This window comes from Hippichthys cyanospilos, chromosome 22 (genome assembly GCF_059441005.1).
Source record: "Hippichthys cyanospilos isolate Australia breed blue-spotted pipefish chromosome 22, RoL_Hcya_1.0, whole genome shotgun sequence".
In the NCBI taxonomy this organism is placed as follows: Eukaryota; Metazoa; Chordata; class Actinopteri; order Syngnathiformes; family Syngnathidae; genus Hippichthys; species Hippichthys cyanospilos.
The window spans coordinates 2,369,307-2,387,821 of NC_142390.1; the positions used below are offsets into that span (position 1 = coordinate 2,369,307).

The window sequence follows — 18,515 nt, forward strand, 5'->3', positions numbered from 1 at the left end:
GGTTTGTCATAAAATTTTATTCTGAATATTTGCACATGGATGAACACACATTTTAATCGACTTTGGTTTTGTACAAATAGTTTTTTTTTATGTTCCACCTAATTGTAACATTTTAAAGCACAATCAAGGGAGATGAAGACTATGTCCACATGATTAATGGTATTGAATTGTATCGAATGTGGTATCGGATGCAGTATCGAATGTAGTGCTTGTTTTTGGATTGTTAAGGGCGATAATGTGGATTCACTCTTTCGCAGCAAGTGAAATGGGATTTTTCAAACACACTTGTAGATGTGGACATAGTCTTAAAAAAAAAAGGCCCTGGTGAGCCCAATGCTAATGCACAACACACACGCACAGGTAACACAAACACACGCCGACCCGTGAGATTTCTGCCACCGTTACGAAATCGGAAACACTTCATATCACGTTATTTATTCCTGAAGGGACAGCATCGGATTTTAGCACTTTAATATTTTGTTCTTCTCTGTTGCAGTCGGTGCTAAAAATGAATTCACCGCCAAAAAAAAAAACGTAGATGCTGTCTCCTCAAGGGAAAACAAAGGCAGTAACAGCTGTTCATCACGCGATACGTCACGTCGTCAACTTGCATAAATCAGATATTCGGAAAACGAGAGGATTCGGTTATGGCACTTGTTTCTTTTCTTCCCTTGTTAGTAAATGACAACCACATCGTTAGTTCCACCACGAGCACAATTTTATGGCTGGATTATAAAGTGCAATGTTTTGCTAGCGTGACAGCGGAGTTTTTCCTATGTCAAGAAGAAGAAATAGCAATTTCAGGGACCCGTTGTGAAAGCGCGAGGGTAAGCGTCAAAACACACGTTGCAATTTTCTTTCTTAAATCCTCATTTTCAGCTGGAAACACGGAACGCAGCCTAACGTCAAACAAAATCGGACCCGGAGTGTTTCATTTGCATCCGATACGTTGTTAGTTCTGCAAAGATGGACGCCAAGAAAGGACGGCAAAGTGAACTTCAGTAGCTTTACACACAAAGGGCAGATAGTAGTCTCGAACCTCCAGTAGATAGTCCAATATACAAACTAGCATCAGAATCACATACATGGCACTCGAGTTTTCAGCCAGGTTCATCCTGATTGGTTGACGCGCACTCATGGCAGTTTTCGATCCAAGAAATCCAGACGGAAGGAGGCTAAGGATTTGGTTATGACCTAGAGCACAAAGTAAACAAGTTCCAGAGACATTGGCAGAAGTGGGGTAGAATCCAGACCAAAAACAAAAAATAAATATGATCTGCGTCCTGGCGGAGGCGAACCAGGGGTGAGATTTTCTGGCGGCGCCGTTTTCCTTGCCTTAAACCAACAAGCAGACCACTGGATTCAAAGCAAACTGTTTGCTAGCTTCTGGCAGTGTCGAATTAAAGAAATCAAGATCTTCAACAAAGACCGTTAAGGCAGCCCCACTTCCGAAAGCGACGACGCCCTAATCCAAGAGACCGTCCGAGGGTTCTTCGATCAAAAATTTGGAAGCTCTTCTCGTTCGTCGTTCCGGAGGCATGCTGGTAGAGAGGTGGTTGGCGGTGCGAGGACAGGTCAGGACGGGACGGGGTGATGTCCGGAGCCGCTCAGAACCCAAAGCACAAACTGAAGGGCCAGGGTAAGCCAGAACGAGGGACTCAAGCCGGACGCTCCGCCACAGTCTGGGTCCTCCTCCTGGAGTTCCGACAAGGACGTGGACAAGGCAGTTTAGCAACGTTGTCTTCTAACTGGACTTCCGCTCTGATTTCAGGCGGCACTAACGAGTCGCAGATATCATTTGAGTTTGCGATCGTGACACATTTTTGCCTGATTTGCCTGATTGAATACAAGCGTCCGCGTGAGGTAGCGCAGGTACAGCGATATTTCCAAGAAAATAGTCCGTTTTGCATACAATTTCTTCCTAAATTCAAGTAAAACTTGAGTTCACTTGTCAGGTTTCAGACACAATGTTGTTGTTCCATTGCTACAAAACGCTGTAACAGACAAAGCAGGCATCGGCAGCATTACAATACACGGGAAAACATGCTTGTAGTTCAAAGCTGGGCAAGAAGATGGGGAAAACATCAGCGGGGAAGTCGGTCCAAGTGAAAACAGATGCCGGCGGAACGAGCGAGAGGGTGACAGGTGCGGGGCGCCACAAACAAAAAAAAAAAAGTGGAAAATATATACGATTTGAGGTGGAACATGACAGCGAGAAAAGACGGACTGACCCGCCGAAGCACACCAACAGTGGCAGCAGTAACACGAGCGGCGAGCACGTCGACGGGGAGCCGGCGCTACGCCGGCACAGGGCCTCGTCCTAAGCGGCAGGCCAATCACAGAGCGGAAGAATACATCATGCAGCAAAGCGCTCCGGACAAGATCAGATTAAGTGGAAAGCAATGCAGGTTAGTAATAATAACGTGACATTTAATCGCACGTGTTTCTGAGTTAGTCCAATGGGGCAGCTTGGAAAATGACGACGTGCTAATGACGCTAGCTCAAAGTAGCATGTTACATATGTGTTTTATGTGAATGTGTTAGTCGAGGATAAAATTCGTAATGATGAAAAGTGGAAGACTACAGTAAACATCGGTGTGAAAAACTAGTGTCTTGTTTGTGACTGGTCGAAATGTGCTTATAGGGTGATGTTAGGATAAGAAAAGCATATTAGCTAGCAAACAATAATGGCACAAATAAAGCTGCAAGTGAGACATAAATTCCACAAAAGGCGAGTTTGGCACCCGAATTGCGGTAAGACTCACATGTTCGTTGTTATCGAAACACACCGCAGGTCCTTTCCTGTAGCGAGGCTCCTCGGCTACCTTGCAGGGATCAGGGCCGCTAGCTAAGAAGCTAAGTCAAGGATATCAACCAACGTTTGGGATTCACACCAGCTTCAATGGATCATTTTGAAAGGTAAGCTTAAGGATACACTGCTGTTCATCCTGCACCAGCGGTTTGGTGTCACAGGACGAGCATGTGAGTTTGGCGTCGGCGATGATGAAAACCAAATTGGTGTTGGGAAGCTTTTCAGCATGGTACAGCCTAAAAATGATTATATGCAACATGTACAGTCAAAACTGTCTATATAGACAAGGGGCGATAAGCGGATTTGTTTTGTGGTCTGTAATTTCAAAACCGTGAGATTTTTGCTCAAGGTTATCTTACTGTCAGAATCTGATATGGTCCCATGCCTAATATATACGTAAAGAAATAAACCAAAAAATATATAAATTTACACACCACAATACCACAAATCAGACTTAGTCAGGAAGTATAAACGAGAAATACTTGGATTATTTTCTTCTGGCTTTCTATGGCAATGGAACAAAAGCTCAAGCTCCTAAAAAAATCCTCATGTCATGGGTGCACAAATGATTTTCTCTGCTTTTTTTATGGCGCTCGTTAAGGGGAAACGTGTGCGGCTAATGCGCAGGAACGCCGCATGCCGGGCAGGCACTCCATTAGGCGGCACAAGGGGGCCTTAAAACGGCGCATGCACACGCAAACGGGCTGGGGGGGCGGGGGCAGCGGCGACGTACCGGGATGGTGGTCCACACACAAGTCACTTGACTTCACCTTCATGGCATGTGATTTTTTTTTTTTTTTTTAAAGCATAGCCAGAGGCTTTATTGAAGGTATACTTTTGCTTACCTGGAACAGTTTCCGCAGTCGACCGTTCCTCGGAAGGAGAGCTCACCCGTCTCAAAGTAGTACTGCGTTTGTTTTGTGATGCACACCTCTTGATGGACGATGTTGGACATGTCCTCCTCAATGTCAGCTGCGGAGCCATTTTTTTCGTATTAGTTTCGATGCATTTTTTCCATCATAGAAGAGAAACACGAATTTTATTTAGGTGGACTGAGGAGATTCACCTGCATGCAGGAAATTCGGGAACGTGATGCTCACCAGCAACTGTTGCACTATTGACCTGTGTGCAGATAATGTAGTATTACGACAACAAACTTATTAAATTATTTGGTGCCAATGACTTAAATGACTTAAATTGCCACAAATGACAAAAACGTCTTTTGAATGGGACCAAATATGTAGCATTTGTTCCCAAAATGCAGCAAAAAATGGACCAAAAAAATATATATTTATAGAAGATGGATGAATGGAAAAATAGTGTTAATCAAGCTCATTTGTTATAAGAAAAAATAGCTAGCAGAAATTACGTACGTTATACGATCACATTTTTACGTGAAAAGTTAGATTAAAAAAAAACGTTATGGGTACAAAAGAGGTTAGCTAGGTTGTACTCTGCAATAACGTACTCACAAAAATATTTTCGTATTGTAGTTGGGGAATAAAGGTGCAATTTTGCGATACGTTTTTGAGAAAACTGCGAAAATTCATGAGATATATCATGTTGTAACTTTTAAAGAATGCATTTGGTATTTTTTTCTGTTGTGCAATTCTTTTACACTCATGAAATGCAAATGAAAGAAAACATAGTTTGCGTAAAACAAGATGGTAACTCCATCAAGATAAACAGGCCTGTTTTCTATTAGGACTAAAATATGCGTGCGCTTTAATATCTGTATTATTAAAGATAATGACAGGGGCTACATAAAAGGACTCACCAGGCTGCAGCAGTGGCCCACCAGCCGACGTTCAAAATATCAGCAACGGAAGGCTAGCGAAAGTGAATACATACAAGAAACAGATTAAAAAAAACACACACACATGAGGTTTGAATCAAAGGCCTGTTGACCATGTTGTTTGGATTAAAGCTAGCATGCGAGGACCTCGTTGTGGCCAATCAGACACGTAGCTTTCAGACATGTTGAGTCACACACCAAGTAAACGTGTTGACTTTGATCACACGGATAATACGTCAACGCCTCCTACTCGTTTGCGAGGGCCGTGCCGGGAATTTTGAAGGTATAACTGCATACCGTGCTGACCACTAAGTGTGCGACTTTTACAGGCATTTTAGATAAACATGACCATAGATGTTTAACACAAAAAAAACATGTACAAATTAGCGTGGGCCTATTCTTGCATGTTACGTACATAATACATTTTTACGCTCAAAAAGATGTCTTGTCAAGGAAAAATAATATTGTTTGGCAAAAAAATCATTTAAAAAAATACAAAGGGCTTCAATTTCACCATAAAATTTTCAAGGTCTGAGAAAAAACCCTAATATATATATATATATATATATATATATATGTGTATGTATGTATGTATATAAATCAATGGCACTAACAACCAGCTGAACTCTGCAATTTGTCTTCTCTATGATCACATTTGGCTAGTTCAGCATTTTGGGAAAAAAAAAATGGCAGGGTGAGGAAAAACAGCGCTTGCTGCTCGCTTGGCGTGGCGGCCAAGCATGCGAGACCACCTAATCCTGTTAGCGTTACGACAACTCCCACTCGGACGCTTTAGCCGGACCTCTGCTTCCCTTGTCATCTGCGTTGTTGCGATTTATGGCTCCCTGGCGATTTTGCGTGTGTGAGCGAACAGGTACGTCTGCTTTATCTGTTGCTATGACTGCGTAGCATGTCGGGAAATCAGTGCATGCATCAAAATGTGTTAACATAAGAGTGTGTGCGTGCGCTCCGGCTTACGTAACTCACCACGTAAACGGATCGCAGACCCGCCGCCGCCTTGGTCTCCTTGACAGGATCGCACAGCGACTGATAGTCGAAAGACGTCTTGGAAGTGAAGAGCGACGAGTTGACGAGGTTGATCATCAGGATAGGGTCCACCATTCCGAAAAAGCGTCCGATCTGAACCAGAAGGACGTTCAAATTAGGGAAATGAATGTGAAATGGGAAAAAACGAACAAAAACAAAAGCGAGCAGCACATTTGAGTCAGCCTGGTTTGTTAAAAGTGATCAGTAGGAACGGCAACTGTGTTAGTATGGCAGCATTAAAGTGTACAGAACCAATTACAGGCCATCAGCACCGACCATTCGTTTTGGCGAACAAATGAAAGGAACGTTGTTATGCTAGGTGCTATTGTGCAGCTGAAATTGAAATCCCTGATGGTTCTTGGTGTAATCCCTAAACGTCTTTGGCCTAAATCGGTTTCAGGTCGACCTCTGCACGTGTTCGCCACTTCCAATGAATGAACAGTTGCCGCCCTGTTGGCCCCCAGACTCCCCGAGGACTCAACGGGTGAAAAAAAAAAAAAAAAAGAGAGAGAGAGAGAACGGGTCGCGCATAAAGAGGCGGAGAAAAGTACACTAGACGTCCCTGCTGGATATACGACAGGGGGGGACACAAGAGGCCTCAACTTTTAGTGCTCCTGCCAAACTTCAGAGGGCGTCTGATTTATCCAGCGCACGCCCGGCGCTGATTAGCCAGCACATGAAAAAACATTTAGGCAAACCGCAGCGGGGGGGCCCGGCTCACCTTTTGGCTTAAAAAAAAAAAAAAAAAAAAAAAGTCCACTGGAGCCGAGTGAGCTATTGCGTGCAAACAAATTGTGCTTGGGTGCTTTTATCTAGTTATTTTCATTTTAGCTTCATTAGCATTTTGATGGTTCATAATTTCGGTGGCCCAGAAGTGCAAATCACGCTAATGTATTCAATTGAATACAGGTTGGGAAGGATTTTCAAATCGTTGTATTTTGTTTTTATTTACGTTTGACACAATTTCACAACTTCAACCGAATCCGGTTTGTAAAAAACTAAAAAATAAAATGCAACATTTTGTTTTCTTCAGCGGGTAATACAGCTTAAATGCAAATGCATTGACGTTCAAAGTTAAATACCACAGAACTGTAATTCAAGGCAGTATTTTTTTTACAACCTCTTTAACCCTCGTGCAGTATTTTGTCCTATCTTTTGATGTTTACATAAAAGACATTTCACATGAATGATGTGGAAGAAAATGACCCGAAATGGATCGAAATACATTTGATTTTGAAAAAATTAAATTTTAATAGATGTTACACTGCATTTATTTTGACAAGCTAGAACAATAACAGACCTGACTGATGTATTCGTCCCGATTGGACATGACCAGGAAGCCACCGTCGTCCAGAATGACACAATCCACGTACTGCAATCACACAGAGCTGCTTGAACACAAAATCCTTAAAACATGACAGGAAAAATAATCCAAATTTTACCATATCATTCCGTTGACAGCCGCAGATCTCATCTGTGCACTGCGCAAAAACAAAAACAGAAAAAAACGGAACATACATCATAGTTACATCATAGTTATTTCAAATCAGAGAGCTGAAATTTCACCCAGACAGCTTTAATAATATATATATTCTAACTCACGTTGGTCCTCATTGTGGTGTTGATGAAATTCGTCATCCAGGCGCTAACGTCCAACTTGACGCCGACCACTAGGGATCAAAAAACAAAACTAAACACCCAGACACCTTCCATCATGTCGGACCCTGGCGTCAACTTTACACTCTGAACCGAGGAGAGCGGGAACACGGAAAATTTGGCAGTGGATCACAGAAGGAGCGGACAGGTTGATATGTGGTTTGTGTGCCTTTGTCACAGGAAGCAGACAAAGTGTGTGACGGGCGTCCGTGTCGAGCAGCAGGTGACAAGTCGGCTAGGAAAATAACCGTCTCGAGTGTCAGCGCGTTGACACGTCAGCTGACATATTGCCGTTTTCGTTTATTTTCGACTTTCGTGTTCTTACCCGCCGGCTTTAGAAGCTTGTTGTCGATCTTGAGGTTGACGGCTCTGCTCACCAGGATCGAGTCGTCGCTCGCTACCCAGGGGGTGGCGACGCGCACGAACGTATGGGACAATTCATTAGGTACACCTGCACAGCGTATTTGGAGCTTGCAAATTTTAGTTGACTCACTGTTGTCTTGGAGGTACGGCGTTGGCGTAAAAATGTACAAGTCGTTGTCCAAACTTCGCTTGTAGAAGCTCGATTCGTACGTCTCCGCCTCTTCCCTCCAATTCAGGCCGGCGCTATAAATCGACAAATTGAATCTGATTGAAATTCGATTGATTTGTACTTGTAATATGGGATCGGCTCTGGCAAAATCTGGATAAAGTTTCACATAAATGACATGCATGAAAATAAAATAGAATAATATTTATTCATCAAAAATATTAAATATTTATTGCACACTTTCTGTAAATCCTATGAACGTCATTTCACTTCTATTATAATATTTATCTGCTATATGATATATTTTACTGAAATTGCTGATCCAAACCACCAATGATTTATAAAGGAAAAGCTTGAAAATGATCAGGGGTGCCGAAACGTTTTCATAAGTATATCATTTTAAAAGGAAAGAAGTGTAGAATTCGAATAAAGTCAAATTGAATTTTCGACACGAGGAAGCTTTTTGCCAGAGCCGGCCCCTTATCTTTTGACACCTTCTCTTTGGGCGTACCGCAGGGATCTGTTTCGGAGCTCCTGTGATTTTCATTGAGCATGAAATTACGGGATTAAAAATAAGCATTTATGCAGACTGGATTTACTCAATTTGTTTTGGATTCAAAGGCTCGCCCTTGGGGAAGCACTTTGGAAGAAATAAGTCAAGGTCAAAAACTGCATGCGAGTGGAAAATGGACGTGAACAGCAGGGATCTACATCCAATCCGATTACGGAAAAGTCAGGAGATAAGCGATGTAAGGGCCAGCGTACTTGGGGATTCACCGATTCCAAGATTTGAATGATGGACATTCGATGCATAAATGTTGGAAAATGACATCCGCCACCGATATCTAGTGATGAATGTTACCTAGTATGGGCAGTTTTTTTTTTTTCTTACCTGAAATAATGCTTCTAAAAATACCTTTTTGGGTAGACTCGGGTTATCCCTCCGTCAGTGGCAACAAATCTGGCAGTGACTCCGGGCCTACAAAACGCAAAGTTACACAGATTCCGTATTATATATTTATGTTTTTTTTTTGTTTGTTTCCCTGCACTCACTGCAACTTATTCTCCTTCCAGATCTTGATGAGATCTGAAGTGATGCCAGCGTCTAGGAGCAATCGGTTCACCAGCTCCACGTTACCTAAAGAGCAAAAACAGCATCAGCCACATCTGCAGGAGCCATTTGCGCCTGTCTGCTGACAGATCAAAAATTTGTCAAACGTAATGTATTTGATTGTCCATCTTTGTGGGGACGGCGGGGGGAAATGTTGTAGTTTTGGTTTTGGGAACCTAATGGCCTGGAACGTAACAGCTATCTGCAGGAATGTGTTAAATAAATGCACGGCGTATATCGATGGCCGACGCGGAATGAAATATGATGTGTGGAAAAAAAAAAGATGGAAAAGCAATAAAATAAAACCAGGAAGAAAAATAAACGCTGGTATATGCGATACGAGAGGGGACAGGGAAAAAGCTGGGAATCGTTTTCATATTTACACAGTGACTTTCATTGAAAGCACCTCTGATTAGCAGATGACTTAATCGATGAAACGAGCCAGAAACATTGAAAGTGTTTACATTTTTTCATTTAAAAAGCTACGGGTGGTTAATTCATTTAATCCCAAGGACATATATTTTTACATTTACAAGAGTAAAGACATTCGATTCCAGATACTTAATTAAATACATTTGTTTATATATTCCCTTAAATAATCAATCATAAAAAGAGGGAGACAAAAAAAAGAAGCTATGGAAGTATTGATTTTGACTTTGAACTGTTGAAAAGCTCAATGCATCCGTTTTTTTATAAATTTGTTGGTGCCAAACATAACATTTCAAAAACTTGCAAATGAATGTGTTCTTAATGACCAACAGAATGTTTTAAATACTGTTTTACATGTTTGTTATAGCTAAGGACAATGGTAAATGCAGCACCTGCAGCACCTCCTGGTGGCCATAGTGAAAACGGTCTTACACACTATCCCTTTAAGTAATAATAATAATAATAATTATTATTATTATAATTACACCATTATTATTAATAATTATATAATATTATTAATAATAATAATTATATATATATATATATATATATGATGATTTAATTAATTAAATAAAAATATACATAACATAATAGATTAAATCTTTCTTATATATTTTAATAATTAATAAAAAACAAAAATAATAATAAAAAATATATAACATATATTATATACTTGATAGATTCGACTCCAGCTTACAGCTGTGACCGAACTTGTATAGTTTTACTTAAAACACGTCCAGGTGAGACATCTGGTTCAAGCATGTCCAGGACCCATCCCCTGAGCCTTCATACCCCCCCCTACCATCACCTCCCTCGCGTTGTCGTTTTGATGCTAACTCCAAAAATCTGACCATCACACGCCTGAGCGCACATGTGCGAAGCGCGTCGGCTTAGATGTGAGACCCGCACGCGGGTCCGCCGACATGGCCGCCCGACGCCGTCCAATTACTGTGTGTTTTGTGACAGAGAGCAGAACGCGTCAGTCCGACAGCACGAGCCGAGGCCGTAAAACCCAAATCGGGGGCCGGCGGGACATCTGACCAACGCGTTAATGACCGCTCATGTCCGCGTCGCCTTGTTTGTCGGCGTTGCGGCGGCTCGGCCCTCCAAACGCGTGGCCGTTAAACCTCTCACTCCATTAAGTGATTACTTTCACCGTTATTAGCTGCGAGTTTACCTCATTCGATGCCGAAGGTGGTTTTCACAACGCATCTAGGCCAAGGGTGTCCAATTCGCTTAAACAAGTTTATTTTTTTCAACAACTTCAAATTCATTTTGGCCCGTCTTTATTTCTTTTGCCAATATCAATTAAACAACGGGAGACGGAAGCCGATGCTATTTAGTATTGTTTGAACTGCTATTCAACCCTGCTGTATTTTGTTATATCCACCCATCCATTAACTAGAATAGTGTTGGTGCTAAACATGCAAATCTATATACCATCATTCTGCATAAAAATCTGATTTTTTTTTTTTTTTGCACAGCACCTTATATACCGGGGCGGCTTTAGTCCGGAAAATACGTTACGAAAATAATTTGTTCCTTCATGTATTAAAGAAATTAATTGTACTTAAGACATTTAAGTACTAAAGTAATCGAGTACTATCGAAGTCATTAATTACCGAAGGAAGTAATTAATGAATCGGGTTTGAAACAAAATCAAAATATGTCTTTGGGATTGAATGAGTTAACAGGAGGAGAAGTTTGCCCGGTTAAACTACGGCAGTGGCGAAAAAGTCCGAGTACATTAAGAATTCCTGGGCCGCCTTCAATAATGAAAAGCAGCGGCGGCGGAGGGGTGGCGCAGCGCCTCGGAACGAAGGCAGAGAATGCAGCGAAGCGCGTGTTGGGTTGTAAGGCAACTCCATGGAGCGGAGGCTCGAATCGCCTTCCAAAACGTTGGAAAAAAAACGCCTGTTACGTTTGATGGCGCACTCACACATGGGGTTGTTTGGCGTCTTGGTGTCGATGTAGTTGTTGAACTCCATGAGGAACTCCGTGTTGCTTTTGTCCTTGTCGGGCGGCTTCAGGTCCTTGCAGTACACCCTGCGGATCGCCGGCGAGGGTCATTAACGAGACGGAAACCCGAGACGGCGGAGTAATAAATGTGGCGCGGGTCGGAAAATGAAACGCGCTCCGTCTTACCTCGGCGCGATGAACGTGTAGCCGTATTCGTCAAACTTGTCCGCTAGCAGGCTCTCGGAAACTGGTGAAAGGCGAGAAATATTACAAACGGGGGCGGACGTTTTGGAAGGAGATTTTTTGCAGACTCGGCGGGAATATGTTGGAAATGGAACTAACGAGGTCAGAATTCTGTTGGATGAGAAATCGCACGTGAATGCCGAAGAGCCGATGAAATGTTGACCGTTAGCATGTACGGGAACGTTCATAAGTTTGGAAAGCCTTTATTTCCCTCTGGAATCATCTCGGTATTTAGTTTGGTGATGTGGATACTTTATGAGATGGAATGACTTTCAGCTCACTGTATATTTTCAATTCATTATGTATTTTAAACCACAGCGTATTTATCTTTGAGATTCTTCACAATTAGCACCTTGCTCATGCCCGTTTGTGTGAATCTTTTGAAAAACGAATCGGTTGAGAAATGTAGCTCTTTACCATTCACACAATCCCGAATGGACGTAAATGGTCGATTTCAAAATAAAAAAAAAGTGAGGAATAAATTCAAATACCGTACCGTCTTTTCCTGCAGTGGAAGGAGAGGAGAGTGAGGAGAACCGAGAGGGAACAGAAAAGGAAGTGGGTGAAACCACAGCGGGGTCAAAGGTCACAATATTTTATTCACAGAGCGAGTCTTGAATAGAAATATTGCAAAGGCCTCCAAAAAAACAAAAAAAAACAAGGGTCTGGAGTTTTTAAAGCATTTTGTATTCGCATTAGCATATGCGAAGCGGAATCGACCGCAAGTTCTCATGACGACAGCGACCAATCGTTTGCCCTCGCCGGTCATTGACGAGTAATTGCAACCATGTGCTTTTGGAATATATTTGTCACGCCGCAGATACAGATAGAAGCATGAGTTATGAATGATGTGGTGGGCGGGGCCTCTTATTTGCCCATTTGTAGCATTCCTTCACTACAACATCAAATCGGGACAACAAAGTTTGTTTGCTGGATTGGCTTTTAATCAATTAGCGGTTGGGAAGGTCTATTGATATTCAGTACACACAGAACCAAACCCCAACAAAAGGTTTTGATTGGTCCCTAAATTACCACTGAACCTCGATTGTCATGTCATTGGAAATTTTGACCGTTTATGGCGCCGCTTTTGGGAACGAGTAACATCATGGCTTCTAAAATGGGGACGGCGGGCCGCAAATGGCCCCCGTGCCGTAGTTTGGACGCCACTATCATTTTTAAGGACGCTCTGCCTTTCAATTCAGGGTATACGAACGATTAAATATTAAAAAGCGAATGTTCTCAATGTTGGTTGAGAGGCACGCTACACAGTCGAGAAAAAAATAATTGAATGAAAAAGAAAAACGGGACGGAGGTCAAGAGGAGAATACTTGCCTAAAAATGCTGCAGGCATCCCGACACACCCACAAGGTCAGGAGATGAGAAGAGAGGAAAGGAGAGCGGAGGGAGGGGGGACAACAACAGGGTTACACAATATTTTATTCAAATTGAATAAGAATATTGGATACACAATTGGAAAAAAAGTCAATAACTATACTGATGTACTCCAGTCCACAACAAGCGCCACTCAAAGGTAAATAAAACCTTTCTATATTTTTGATTTATGATGTTTTCTGATTGTATACATGTATATTATATGTGCGTAGCACTTACTATCCTATTTTTGTACAAATTTTAAGTATGTATGTACAATTTTGATGTTTTTACCTGGGGTTCTAAACGCATTAGGGATTTAACTTTGGAACAAATTAATCTCGTAACACTGTACGTCCTCTAGCAATAAATTACATCAGTACCCAAAGTAGATTGGTACTCATCACCTAACGTGATCAGGGTGGGATGAAAAAAACTACAACATAAAAATATGTTTTGCGATTGAAAAAATTAACAAAAACAAAGGTGAGGATTGTGTTTTATATGTCTCTTGGCCACTTGGGGGCAGTATAATATACAAGTATACAGTATAATATACACTCCACAGACAATCAATAAGGACATTGAGATGCTCAAAACTTAGTAAATTGCTGTAATATTTGTCAATCTTTGCAGAGGATAAAGAATATATTCCTTAGAATATTGTGTTTGTTCCTGTTTTATGTTTAAATTGTCAGTTAGCTTCATCTGGATGGACTTTTCGGAAAAATTGCTCACTATCTGCCAAAGTGCTACTTGTTGTGAAATGACTCGAGCGTACTGAAGTTGTAGAATTTCCTCCCTTCGTCACATTCCTGCACCGACGCCGAAGGGTGCCAATAAGCAGATTTAGACGTACCGCCGCTCTGAGCGGGATTATCAGTGTCGAGTGCGGTTTAGGAGCCTGTTGCCAGTTGATTTTGGCAACAGTCGGATGGGAATACTAAGAAAGTCCAATGTGATTTAAAAAAAAAAAACAAAAAACAAGGATCTGTTCCAAAATAATAAAAAAGTAAGGTGTGGGAGTATAACAGTCAAGACCTTCTGTTTTGGCTGCTTGGTGTGCTGAGTGGGTGCAAACAAGGACTGATAATATTTGAAAAATATTTTTTTCCTCAAGATTATTCAATATTTTGCTTTTCCAAGGTCCTCTTCTGGTGTATTTTTGATAAACAAGCAAGAAACTACAGAATGCAATTTGTGGCGAAACTGAAGGATGAAAGACTGCATTGAAAAAACCCAAAGTGGAATAATTCAGAATGATGCGGAATGATTAAAAATGATGTGGAACAATAGCAAATGATATTTAATGATATAATATGAACTCAAGTGAGTTTAACCTTGATGCTGGAATGCTTTAAGCAGCTAATTTTGCAAGCTAACGGGGGAAGGAACTTTCCAAGCTAACATTAGCGACAATCTTCAACTTTGGAAGTAAATTTACTTGAAATTTACTAGATGGAGAAATTTGAGGTGAAAAAAATTGTGAAAAGTGCGGATTTTTAACAGCAGAAATGTATTGTTCTGCGTTCGTAGCTTCCACTGCGGGTTTGAAATGAGACACTCTTGTCTGCAACTTTGAACCCCCACCACAAATTAGCGTCTTCTGCCAACAGCCAAACGCTCGGCGACATATACACAGCTCGGCCGCCTTACATGGCAAAGGATAACGTCAGCGGTTTTTCCGTCGTTAATGCGCGCCTGCCACTGCGTGTGTAATCTCTGCAATGTGTAAACGAGCGGAAAAAAAGAAGACTTACATTTTGCTTGGGTGATGGTGTCACCGATGGTGGCTCGGATGTAATATGAGCTGTAGTTAGGCAGCACCAAGGCCAGACTGCCACACAAAACAAAATCTCATGTTAAAAATACTTCAATAAACTTTTATTTTGATGTATGTATAGGTACCACTGTATATTTTTCTAAATTCAAAACAGGTCTTATTTTGATGTATTTCCTGTGTTCAAATGTGGACTTTTATTCTGCTGTGTCGTTACCTGTAGTCCGTGCCCTTCACTGGCGCAAAGGTGTAAGTCCTCTGGCCCAAATCGATGTAGCGCTACAAGGTCAACAAGTGAAAAGTTTACACATTGTGTCCTGATGGAATTTATAATCAAGGAATTACCTCATCTTGTGATTTGACCAGAGCAGATATGGGGTAAGTCCCCGTATTGCCATCAATCATCTTCTGTCTGATCTGGAAAGGTAAATATGATGTGAAAAATTTCAAACTTTTATCCCAATCAGTCCCAAAGACGTGATTTTGCGTTATTTACGAGTCCAGGTATCGCAGCGGCTCACAGAGACGAATGACCATTCACACTCCCAGTCACACCTAAGGACAATTTAGAGTGTCCAATGCACCTGGAGAAAACCCGTGCGGGCACGGGGACAACATGCAAACTCCACACAGGAAGGCCGGAGCCGGACTCAAACCTACGACCTTGGTAGGTATGTATTTTCTTCACGTGTCTGGCTAAAAGAAGGTCTGCTACGAAATGAATTAAGTACTGAAGCAATCAATTACTTTAGGTAGGCAAGTACTGCAGTAAATTATTACTTTATTACAGAGTAATCAATTACTTTAGTATTTAACTAACTAAAGGAATAGACTCACACTTTAGTACATAAACTTATTGATTAGTATTTCACTACTTAATTTAATCAATTACTATAGTTCTTAATCACCTAAAGTAATCAATTAGGTATTAAGTATTTAACTGGGATTGAATACGTTAATAAAAATGGATGCACGTGTGATGCGATACCTCCACTTTGACATCATTCTCCAGCTCCGCATCCAAAAAGTCTAACGTCACAGGCTCGTGGAATTCAGCCTTCTGCATCGTGGAATTAAAAAAACAAAACAAAAACAAAAAAAAACACTAAACTTCAGGCAAATGTCACAAATTTGACTTTAAAACCAAAAAGGAAGTCATACCGGTGGCTGGAGGTTGGGGTGGAGCAACACGTATCCGTTGGGGTCAATAGCAAAATAATAGCCGTTTGGTCCAAACTGAACAAGAAATAACAATTCAAGCCCAAATGAAACTCCTCAACTCACTTCAATATAATTCCTTGGCACCAAGATAGCCCAAAATGTCAGAAACAAGCACCGCTTTTATGTACTGTAAGTCAAACTCCTCAATTCACTTCAATGTAGTTTCTGGGCATGCTACTATATGATGGCAAAGCACTATTATTGTTTAAATTAAACTTCTCAACTATTTAACTGTAACTGTATCAATACGCCACAAGAGGGCAGCAATCACTATTTTGGTTTAGCTGAAGCTCCTCAATTCACTTAGCTATTGTGTGGTATTTTGACCATTTTTTGGTCATTTTTTTCCACATTTTTCCTGCACTTATTAGCTAAGGAATGGCACACTACATAATTAAGTGGTCGCGCCTCGTTGAACTTTGACATATCGTGCCACAAGAGGGCAGCAAAGCACTATTTTGATTTAGCTGAATCTCCTCAATTCACTTCACTATTGTGTGGTATTTTGACCTTTTTTGGGTCATTTTCTTCCACATCCTCGCATTTGAGCCAAGGGACGGCACACTACATATTTATGTAATCGTCGAACTTTGACACGTCGTCACCATCCAGGTGAAATTTCAGGTCCCTGCTGTCTTCTTTCGTCTGTTTTCCCCTTGATTCAAAACGTAAGTTTTGATTTTAATACCGCGCAAGGGTTAAAGGTAGTTTCTTCTTCTTTAATTCCTTTGTAATGCTGTTAAACTTATGTTCAGTGTAATTTTTATAACCGTTGTTGAATTGATCTCATCGGGTGTTCCTAACGTTTCGACCTTACTGTAAAACGGGGAGTGAGCCTCTTGATGTCCTCTAGGGAGACGTCAATAGCCATGACGCCCAAGATGAGCTGGTTCTGAGATTTCTGTGAGAAAAAAAAAAAAATCAAAATAAACATGTCAGATCCACAATGAATTCATGTTTTTTTTTGGGGGGGGGGGGGGGGGGGGGGGGGGGGGGTAATTACAAAGCTCCTCCGAGCCGTCCTTTCGAGGAAATGAGCCGCAATCGAAATCTGGAAAGTTTCGTTCCCAAAAGCCCAACATGCCGCCATGAGTCAGCGCCGAGGTATTTCCAGCCAAGCGGCGGCGGAAAGCAACCCGGCGCGTAAACTCATCTTGACCCACTTTAGTCGCGCCGTCATTTGTCTCTGGCGAGTTTGATCCCTTCGTCTTACGCCGCCGTCCTTGACGGCGGGGGAGACGCGAGGAAACGTCAAGGACGAGTTAAAAACGTCCCCCGGGGTCCGACTATCGCATGTATGGAAGTAATGAAAATGACACTCAACCGCTACGAGATGCTTGACAGATGCATCACATTGAGAAGAAAGCCTGATTTATAAGACGAGTGTGAGGACATTTTAACTCATTTATTTCTTTTTCAGGACGCAACGTTTGTCTCCAAGCATCGCTGGGAGAAGATGTCTTACCTTGGACCCTGTGTTGGTCTTGTTGAAGACAGGAAGAGTTCCAGTGATGACGAGTCCCAGCTCCTGAGGAACAAGTTCAAGTTACTCAACACGGCAAAATTTAAAAAAGTATTACGGCATGAAAACCAAGCGGCTGTTCGTCCTGGTAACAAATCCCAGAGACGTTTCGTGTCAACGTCTTATCAGTCCAAATGAGGCGTCCATCTCGGTTGGCCTCCTTATCGGCGCTGTCGCTTTCACCGCGCAAAAAAACGCAGTCGGCTCGCGGCGGCGTGAAAAATGCTTCGAACGCGCCGCATTAAGAAGGTCATCCATCAATCGGGTTGCGCTGGTGATTAGCGGCGGGTTGAGAGCAAGTTGAGCCAGATAACAAACAGCAAATATTTGCACTTTTTACAAATGGACATTTTGTTTTTCTCCCCAAAACGCCGCTGTGCAATCTCCACATCTGTCTTCTGTCTTTTTAAGGTATCGTCTGTTTATGGCCGTTTTCATGCATTTACGGCCAATTTAGGAAAAAAAAGAAAAACTCCCAACGGGATGATTATGAACACTTTTCTTGAAGTCTGTACTTATCTTATTTCTTGGTCATATTTTAGTTTAAGACAGCAAATATTACCAGAGCATCCTGGTACACGTTGGTCCACTGGACCTGCTTGGCTTTGCGGTCCGCTTTGACCATGGGCCTGCCCAAAACATCCAGGTACTCCTGCGAAAAACAAAAAAGTTATGCAAAAATAATGCATCATTTAAAGTTCACGTCATAGATGGCCTATGACATGAATTTTACCCAAGCAACCACCATGAAGGAACATTTCAAGGTTGTTACCTGAGTGTTCAGCCTAATGGCACCGATGGATGGAATCTCATAGTAGTAACCTGAAAATAAATAGACACGCTATAATTTTGCTTCTGCAAATTGCACAATGTGTAATGAGACCTTTGTTAGTGCAGGCCATCCATTGTATGGGCCCTTTGTCGTAGTTGTGTTGACCCACTGAGAATGTGAAGATGCGCACCTGCGTGAGGTGAAAAGTGGAAATGTCGTTTCAAGTCGTTAAAATAATAATAAAAAAAAGATTTCGGAGGTCACTTAC

At 41.7% G+C, this 18,515-nt stretch overlaps 1 protein-coding gene and 2 long non-coding RNA genes across 5 annotated transcripts in view; 2 read left to right on the plus strand and 1 right to left on the minus strand.

The window, feature by feature from the left end:
• Positions 1-2: 2 nt before the first annotated feature.
• The window catches only part of cacna2d1a (calcium voltage-gated channel auxiliary subunit alpha2delta 1a), a 35,811-nt gene continuing 17,298 nt past the window's right edge, over positions 3-18,515 (minus strand). The window contains exons 13-39 of one of the 3 annotated variants that reach the window (XM_088406946.1): positions 18,359-18,437; positions 18,248-18,297; positions 18,038-18,127; positions 17,419-17,481; positions 16,771-16,854; positions 15,894-15,968; positions 15,721-15,792; positions 15,078-15,149; positions 14,950-15,011; positions 14,713-14,789; positions 11,525-11,585; positions 11,319-11,425; positions 8,893-8,977; positions 8,756-8,818; positions 7,804-7,916; positions 7,636-7,707; positions 7,257-7,324; positions 7,097-7,135; positions 6,955-7,026; positions 5,595-5,747; positions 4,590-4,642; positions 3,879-3,934; positions 3,658-3,784; positions 2,936-3,048; positions 2,766-2,848; positions 2,232-2,320; positions 3-1,695 (exon numbers count right to left, since the gene is read on the minus strand). In XM_088406946.1, the coding sequence (XP_088263072.1) occupies positions 1,659-1,695; positions 2,232-2,320; positions 2,766-2,848; positions 2,936-3,048; positions 3,658-3,784; positions 3,879-3,934; positions 4,590-4,642; positions 5,595-5,747; positions 6,955-7,026; positions 7,097-7,135; positions 7,257-7,324; positions 7,636-7,707; positions 7,804-7,916; positions 8,756-8,818; positions 8,893-8,977; positions 11,319-11,425; positions 11,525-11,585; positions 14,713-14,789; positions 14,950-15,011; positions 15,078-15,149; positions 15,721-15,792; positions 15,894-15,968; positions 16,771-16,854; positions 17,419-17,481; positions 18,038-18,127; positions 18,248-18,297; positions 18,359-18,437 (2,115 nt within the window). In that variant the 3' untranslated portion in view covers positions 3-1,658. Of the gene's footprint in view, positions 1,696-1,717; positions 2,321-2,765; positions 2,849-2,935; positions 3,049-3,657; positions 3,785-3,878; positions 3,935-4,589; positions 4,643-5,594; positions 5,748-6,954; positions 7,027-7,096; positions 7,136-7,256; positions 7,325-7,635; positions 7,708-7,803; positions 7,917-8,755; positions 8,819-8,892; positions 8,978-11,318; positions 11,426-11,524; positions 11,586-14,712; positions 14,790-14,949; positions 15,012-15,077; positions 15,150-15,720; positions 15,793-15,893; positions 15,969-16,770; positions 16,855-17,418; positions 17,482-18,037; positions 18,128-18,247; positions 18,298-18,358; positions 18,438-18,515 lie in introns of those variants that run through there. The other 2 variants (XM_088406947.1, XM_088406945.1) reach the window with 2 other exon arrangements.
• On the plus strand, positions 526-9,888 carry LOC148405398 (uncharacterized). Its single transcript, XR_015864282.1, has 3 exons — positions 526-2,408; positions 2,795-2,919; positions 8,914-9,888. It is a non-coding gene; the product is annotated as an uncharacterized LOC148405398 (long non-coding RNA).
• LOC148405399 (uncharacterized) lies at positions 10,066-18,510 on the plus strand. Its single transcript, XR_015864280.1, has 2 exons — positions 10,066-15,403; positions 17,374-18,510. It is a non-coding gene; the product is annotated as an uncharacterized LOC148405399 (long non-coding RNA).